Source organism: Gossypium arboreum, chromosome 9 (genome assembly GCF_025698485.1).
Source record: "Gossypium arboreum isolate Shixiya-1 chromosome 9, ASM2569848v2, whole genome shotgun sequence".
NCBI lineage: Eukaryota > Viridiplantae > Streptophyta > Magnoliopsida > Malvales > Malvaceae > Gossypium > Gossypium arboreum.
The window spans coordinates 88,063,560-88,071,434 of NC_069078.1; the positions used below are offsets into that span (position 1 = coordinate 88,063,560).

The 7,875-nt window shown below is 29.0% G+C and overlaps 2 protein-coding genes across 3 annotated transcripts; both read right to left on the reverse strand.

Annotated features, from left to right (window-relative positions):
* Positions 1–3,062, reverse strand: LOC108455977 (uncharacterized). 2 transcript variants are annotated; one of them, XM_017754563.2, is made up of 4 exons: positions 2,759–3,062; positions 2,521–2,655; positions 1,408–1,656; positions 1–360 (listed from the first exon to the last, which is right to left on the reverse strand). In XM_017754563.2, exons 1-4 carry the CDS (start codon positions 2,828–2,830, stop codon positions 337–339), a joined length of 480 nt encoding a protein of 159 aa, XP_017610052.1. In that variant the 5' UTR covers positions 2,831–3,062; the 3' UTR covers positions 1–336. The 2 variants fall into 2 exon arrangements, with proteins under 2 accessions (XP_017610052.1, XP_017610051.1); XM_017754562.2 differs by having other exon boundaries at positions 1–376; positions 2,759–3,012.
* An 836-nt stretch (positions 3,063–3,898) lies between these two features.
* Positions 3,899–6,397, reverse strand: LOC108455958 (CASP-like protein 1D1). Its single transcript, XM_017754542.2, has 3 exons — positions 6,072–6,397; positions 4,899–5,025; positions 3,899–4,325 (listed from the first exon to the last, which is right to left on the reverse strand). The coding sequence occupies exons 1-3, from the start codon at positions 6,326–6,328 to the stop codon at positions 4,104–4,106; spliced, it is 606 nt and encodes a 201-aa protein (XP_017610031.1). The 5' UTR covers positions 6,329–6,397; the 3' UTR covers positions 3,899–4,103.
* Positions 6,398–7,875: the final 1,478 nt, after the last annotated feature.

The window sequence follows — 7,875 nt, forward strand, 5'->3', positions numbered from 1 at the left end:
TTTTGTTAATTTGAAGTTCATTATAATGTATTTTTAGTTCTATTACTACATTATTACCATTATGACATGAACACTGTACAGATATATATATACATGAAACCAGTCATTTGAGGTTTGGCTAGACTGGAGATTGCTTGGGGGAATTAACAACAAACACCTGAACTCGTAAAAATTCATGAGTAGCTCCTCGTTCAAGTACCGTCAACACTTCGCCATCATCTTCTCCCGTCACAAGATCTTCGAGATAGACACAGCGGGAATGATATCCATCTCGGATACGAAAGCCGTAGACCCATCTCCTGGGCTGTCGCCACTTTACGCAAACTTGTCGATCAACTATCTTACCACTCCGAAGTGCTTCTGCGATACAAAAAGCCTGTACAATTACGATGTCAAAATCGGAGGCGAGTAGAACCGATATATATCTCATACAGGCGTACTCTAAAATTTAAGTTTTCCACATACGTAGAGGATTTTGGCTCTCTACTTTTGGGAAATGAAGAGTTAAAATCTAGGGTTAATAGCACTAAACACCCTCAAACTATCATAAAGATTCCAAATTAGTCCTTAGACTTCAAAACACTCTAATTGAATACTCAAATATTAGTCTTTTATTAATCAGGTCATTCTAAGTAAAAGTACCATGGAAGCTTTTGTACTAAGAAACAAATTACATTTTGCCCTTTCCACTTAAAAAATGGACAAATTAATCCTTTTATGTTAGATCAAAGAGTAAATTGGTCATTTTGTTAAAATTTCATCCATTTTTACTATTAAAAACTGGTCCCTATATGTCAGTAGAAGGTACACATATTGCTGTTTGGTTATTTTGTCAATCATGTAAGTTTTTAACTGTAGAAATAGATAAAACTTTTAATAGAAAGGACTAGTTTACTCTTTGATCTAACGTACTGACACTAATTTGCCCATTTTTTTAGTAGGGGATAAAATGCAATTTGTTAGAGTATAGGGGCCTCCTTGATATTTTTAACCGTCATTCTAGTTGTCAATTTAGGCATTAAATGTTAGTTCGGATATGACATGAAGCATAATTAGAAAGCGTGAGTGTACCTACGTCACAATCGACTTGGAAAACAGACCATGTCAATAAAATTTAAGGGGTTAATTTTCTTTAACACGTCATCTTGTCTTATCATCATCAAATAAAAGAAGCTTCCGATCCACCAGTCATCGAAGAATTTCAATTCTTCAAAGCTTATTAGAACCGATCTTCAACATAAACACAAATTCCTCAACATGAACACCAATACCGACATATATCAACTAACAACTTAAACCAAAATATTTCACTACAGCACTACATTCTCGGATTTAACAGTTAATGGAGACAGGAAAAACACTATTTCAACACGATCCAAAACGAAAACAAATGGTAAAGAAGTTTACCTGCACTTGAAGAATGTTAAGGCAGTAATGTAGTCCAATCAAGTTAAGCAGAACATTCAGCTTCTGTTTCAACAGCAGCATTTGAACATCTCTGAAACCGAACTGCATCGTTTTCAGGCTTCTGATTGCATGCAGATAGTCTATAACCTTGAGTGAATCGGACTGCGAGCATTGTTCCACCAAGTTAATGACAGAATCGGCTTGACCCTTCTTCTCTTCGTGCTGCTTTACATAAAATCCTCGCCAATCCTATATCATATACATTTCACAAGTTTCAAACACCAATCCGAAGGAATTGTACTTTTTGCTTAATCAACAAAAAGTAATAGTTTGGTTGGTATGAGGGGCAAAAAAGAAAGGAAAAGTTACATTTTTTCCATCATTTTCTCTGTTTGGTAGGAAGGAAAATAGGAAGAGTGAAGTAAAATGAGTGGATTTACAGTTTTCCTTCCCTCAAAATCCTATCTTTCCAAGTGTAGAAAGAAAACATTCATGAATTTAAGCTAATAATTTTATATGAAACTTTACCTTCCTTTCCCTCCATATTTTCTTTCCTCACCATTTTCCTTCCTTTTCCTTTCTACCAAACAAATATAAAACTCATAACTATGGGTGTAATCAAATAGTGGCAAGCTCAAGGTCGACTCGAACATCAATTTCAAAGCTTGAGCTCAGCTCCAAACATGATCCAACTACTCGAGCTTGATTAAGCTCGATCTCATTCGTAATTAAACTCTTTCTATAATAAAAATGTAACTTCATAAAGGAAAAGCTCAATTAGGCTATCGTGTCATTTGTAATTAAGCTCTTTCTAATTTCATGATATAAAATTATACTAAAAAGGAAAAAGCTTGATTAGGCTCGTAAGCCATCCAAATAGTAAATCGGCTCCACAGTTACCAGATCAAATTCAAGTTTTTCCAAATTAAACTGGAATAGCTTATGAGCACCAACATCTCATTTACACCCTTACTCGTATCCTCGCTAAAAACACCCAGTTCAAAGCCATGAAACAAGAGCAATTAGTCCAAAACAACTTAAATGAGGGGGAAAAAACACCATATATTTACATACATTAAAAACTTAACCAAAAAACAAAACAAAAAATACAACCTTGAAGTTAGGGTCTTTAACAGCTTCATATAAAAGAGGCCATCTTTCTTTAACAAGTGACTCCCATAAACAATCCGACCCGCATATCTCTCGCCAAACCCGAGAACAACAACCCAATGAAGAAAGATCCGGTACCTAAAAACCCGAATACCCAAAAACATCTCATTTACTTTCAATTCAATACCCAGAAAAAGAAAAAAAAAAGTAAAAAGAAATAAGATAAAGCAAGTAAGCGAACCTCAAGGGAAGAAGCAATTTTGAGAGCTATATCATTTGGTAGTGAACTGTATGAGTAATCTGATTGATTCATGTGGTTTTTTTTTTTTTTTTTTTTTTGGTTGGTTACTAAATTTTTGGGATTATTTAAAAGTGGGATTTTGTGTTCTGTCCGAAATTTATGGGAAACTAGAAGATCTGAGAAAATATGTTCGATTGTCGGATTCTTGCAACGTGGGCCAAATTTGGACTTGGCTGTCTGTTTTGAGATCTAGGATTCTGTGAGTTTCCTAGCGGAAGGCTGTGATTTAAAGTTACAAACTACGTCGTTTTTGGTACATGAATTTTTCCATTTGTTGTTGCCGAGTTATGGCTCAAATTTTATATTATAGGAATTTGAAATAAATTAATTTAGTTTCTGTTTTATTAAAATTTTAAATAAGACTAAATTTGAATAAAATTAATGTTAATGTATAAAATATCATTTACTGTTTAATAAACTTAATATACTTAAAGTATTCATAATTTTATAAATAAATTTTTTGTTTAGATTTGAACTGCAATTGAAAAAATAATTTTCAAAACATTTTTATAAAAAATATTAATTTTGTTATAATTTCAACTTATTTGATTTTTTAATGGTATAAGAATTAAATTGATCTATTTTAAAATAAAGGGACTAATTTAATCTAGTCCCTATAATACAATGGCTTCTCGTGTACTTTAACCCATTCTAAATCGGTCTTAAACTTCAAATTATTTCAAAGTTTTTGTACTTTTCAAAATTTAAAATTTAATCTCTATACTTTTATTTTTAAGAATTTAATCTTTCTATTTTTCAAATTTTAAAATCGAAATCCAAATATTAACACAGTCAAAAATTATTTTGTTAAATTTAAGTTTATTACAACACATTTTATAGGTGCATTGCTATCAAATGAGTATTTTTTATTCCAAAATGTCATACCAATAAAATTAACCAACAAAAATTAATAGAGTTAACAATTAAACTTAAATTTTAAAATAAAAAACTAAATTATTAAAAATAAAAATACATAAACTAAATTTTAAATTTATGAAAATAGATAAACTTATGAGATATTTTAACCTATTTTTTACTCACTTTGTAAATAAATTCTAGTATATTTTATTCCATGGGCAATTATCTAATTTAAACTATTTAAATGTGAAACAATTCAATTTACTATGTAATAAAAAACATACAAACAAATCTAAGAAAAAAAAAAAAAATACAAACTAAGCCATCATTTACAGACAATAACACTTGCCACTTATATAGTCAAGAGATGAACACACAATCCAAATTCAGACATGAGAGTAATTAAGAACTGTGTTTCTAAAAATTATCAACGGATCTTTTTGTAAAGGGCGAAGGTGGAGAACATGGTGAGGAACACCAACAAGATGGCCGCAAATAACGAGAATGCGATTGCCGTTCCAATATGTCGACAGAACTCGTCGTAAACGTTGCAGATTTTGTCCCACCGGACGTGGCTGTTGCCTCTTAATCCGATGTATGCGACGCTACCGGCGGAACCGGTGGCTGAGGCAACAATTCCCACAAATACCTGTATTGTATGATTAAGATTGATTAATTCGGTTTGATTTAAATTAATCGGATCTGAAAATCAATTTATTTAGTTAGTTTAGTCAGTTATTGGTTTTTTTGAAAATTTGTTAATCGGTTAAAGCATTTTAATTAATTCGGCTGATTTTACATTGATTTTCCAAAAAAAATTAAATTGAAATTGATTGAATATCCCCACCTATTAACTTTTTTAGGTGAAACTATAAAAAAATTTAAAATTTAGTTAATTTGAGTTTGAAATGATCCAAACAAAAAATTTAAACTCGAAATAATTATAATTTAATATGACTTGACCCTAAAAATCGATTAAAAATTTGAATGATATAAATTCAAAATGTCTTAGACTAACATTATTTAAATTAGATAAAATATTTAAATTAAGAGTCGTTAAAATTCTCAAAACCTTTCTTAAATATAAAATAATCTAAAATGTATCTAAAATTTACTTAAATTCGAAAAATTTGACTAACAAACTTAAATTCATCCTATCCAAAACAAATCAATTGACAACCCTTAATGAAAGGGGTTTGAAAGGAATAATTATCAGCCTTACCACATCCATTAATGCAAAGGCGAGCAAGATGGTGTTGGTATAAGAAGGCTTGCGGCCGAGCAAAATTGATGCGAGAGCAGTGATGATGCTGTATAAGCCTGTTGTTGATAATGCTGCCATAAAGTATCTGCACAATTATATAATAATTATTTTTATTAATTACATTATTATAAAACTAGATTTCTCATAGCGGTTATCGGAAAACTCATTTTATGAATATAATATACCGAGATATAATTTAATAATAAAAATAATGATCCTATAACATCAATCTTGGAATTTTTGTTTAATACTAAATTTTATTGGGATAATATTTTATCCGACCTCGACATGATATATCTCTCATATAATATGATCTCTACTTATTTTAAAGCTCACGTAATTGATAAATTAATTAAAAGTTACACATGACATTTTAATGTATAAGGACTAAATTTTAACATTAGAAACCAATGAAATTTTAATAGTACTTTTTAATCTAATAAATAAATATTAGTTTATTATTATTTTTAAATAGAGAAGATAAAATATAATATGACTCTTCAACGTATTCATGTGAAATGTGTATTTATATCTAGGGTAAGCAAAATCCGATTCGATTCAAAAATTTTATAAAAATTTAAATTTTGAATTAAATAATTCGAGTTATTTGAGTTAATCAAATTATTCGGATCAACTTAAATAAAAATTAAGTTTTTTATTTAACTCGAATATAAATTATACAATTTAAGTTATTCAAAATTCAATTAGAAAATATAAAACTATGTCGTTTTGATAAATGTTTACTTTTTAAAAGTTAAAATTCAAAATAATTAAGTTAAAAGTCAAAACTATGTCGTTTTGATAAATATTTACCCATTAAGTTAAAAAGGTAAAATCATTATATTGTTGCTATAGTTAAATAATATTGTACTTCGCTTACTAGTTAAATAATTGGTTTATCTAAATGCAACATTGAGAATAAATAATAGGGTTCGTTAACTCAACTTGATTTGACTCGATTCGATTCAATTTGAAAAAAAATCAAATTGAGTTCAGTTGCTAAAATAAAATTTGTCAACTTGACTAACTCAAAATTTTTTGACTTGATTCAACTCGATTAAATACTTACCTCTATTTATATAGAATATAACTAAACCCGAGTACGAGTGATATAAGTTAAAAAAGACTTACACAAAGGCAGGTGAATCGGTGAACTCGGCCGAAAAAGGAACCCTAACTGAAGTAGGCAAGCCTGGAACAGGAACCATTTCAGTTTGCTTGCTAGTAGCCATAACCACCACAGCAATTACAGCTGCAGCAAACAATACCACCCTAAGACCAACATCTACAGCTGAATAATTAAAAGGGCATTTGCTAGCAGCAACCGTCGTTGATGGTGTTGTGGTTGTCGTCGCCGCTACCGCCGCCGGTTTATCTGTAGATTCCATTGTTCAAATTAAAAGGAAACTAGCAAAGGCAAAATGATGGATATATGGAGAGTTATGAAGTGATGGAATGGTATTTATATAATGTAAATTTTGAGTAAAGAAATCAAATTTGGTTGGAATTCCCCGCACGCCATTCAAAAGTTGATTAATAATTTCAATTGTTGAATTTTTTTTTAATTTAATGTTTTGAATATTATGTTAGCTTTTTTTTTTTTTTGTTGGGGACTTTTCTGGCTGATTCACACTATGTCGGAGAGTGGACGACGAAATTTATTATAATCTGCATTTGGTTCTGGAATGTTGGTCAAATTATGCTGTGAGTCACTGTACTTGAATGAACTTTATAATTTAATCCATATATATGTTAAATTTTTAAAAATGGAATCTTCTTCTTATTTTTTCGATTTGAAATTATAGACCATCTTTCATACCATTAGTATTTTTGTCAAATTTTATTATCATTCAATACTATCAACATAGTAAGCAAATTTTGATAATAAGCGAGAAAATGAGAGAATTTAACTTTTAACTTTTAATTTTCTATGTATATTATAAAGATTAAATTTCAACTTTCGCAATCTACAAGGATTGAACGCGTATTTATATTTTCAATAGTCAATTATTCGTTTTGATTATAAGTATATATTAATGTATTTTATTTTCGTAATTTATTATATTTTATAAAAGTAAATAACATATTTAAAAAAATTGAGACTAATTTGATTCAACCACATCTTATCATCCATATTTAAATACGTAATAAATGAATATTTTAAAGAAAATAAAAGGCTCGGATAATATTTACGGGCCACTGTACTCCACATTACCCATCCATACCATACTCATATGTACTGTTAAATATAAAAATAATTTTAGATAACGGTAGATTTTCTCACCACGATGGAAACTTGTTCCCATACGTATATGATCCTCTAGAGAGATCGAAAATAATTGATTACCTTTAATATATGTCAACATCGTTATTGCAATTTGTGTTAATGTTGATATTATATTGTTTTAACATTTGACTTGGCTGTCAAATTTCTGTCATTGCAAATTGGCTCTTAGCCAGTTTGGGAGTAACAATTTTTTTTTAGAGTCAAGTTATTTTTATGATAGTAAAAAATATAATTTTATTATTTTAATAATTTATATATTTTTAATTTTTTAAAATTAAATTAAATTATTATTATTTTTAAAATATCGTAATTTTATCGTTATTAATTTAAATTTTATAAAATATAAAAATTTCTATTTTAAGCAACCAGCCCTGCTGGCTAAGCGACTACTGCTAGCCGCCTATAAGTGGCAACATATTTTATATATAAAACCCAAAAGAGATGTCTATATATATATATATAGTATTCGTTTGAAAATCAAATATTTGACTTTGATATAAGATGAGGAGAAAAGATGGGTTAGTTTGCATAACAGAGATAGCGTTCACATAAGGAAACTTCTTTTTATATAAAAGGAAATTTTGATTTAAACTCATATTTTAAGCTTTGATTTTAATTTAAATATAAAAATATATATTTTAATTTAAT

Bases quoted from the DNA above. Each gene is read 5' to 3' on its own strand.
- LOC108455958 (XM_017754542.2), bottom strand. From the start codon at position 6,328: ATGGAATCTACAGATAAACCGGCGGCGGTAGCGGCGACGACAACCACA. The intron at 5,026-6,071 runs GTAAGTCTTTTT...ATAATTGTGCAG, and splicing joins ACCGATTCACCTGCCTTTGT to ATACTTTATGGCAGCATTAT. The intron at 4,326-4,898 runs GTAAGGCTGATA...CATACAATACAG, and splicing joins CCTTTGCATTAATGGATGTG to GTATTTGTGGGAATTGTTGC.
- LOC108455977 (XM_017754562.2), bottom strand. From the start codon at position 2,830: ATGAATCAATCAGATTACTCATACAGTTCACTACCAAATGATATAGCT. The intron at 2,656-2,758 runs GTTCGCTTACTT...TCGGGTTTTTAG, and splicing joins AAATTGCTTCTTCCCTTGAG to GTACCGGATCTTTCTTCATT. The intron at 1,657-2,520 runs GTTGTATTTTTT...TATATGATATAG, and splicing joins TTAAAGACCCTAACTTCAAG to GATTGGCGAGGATTTTATGT.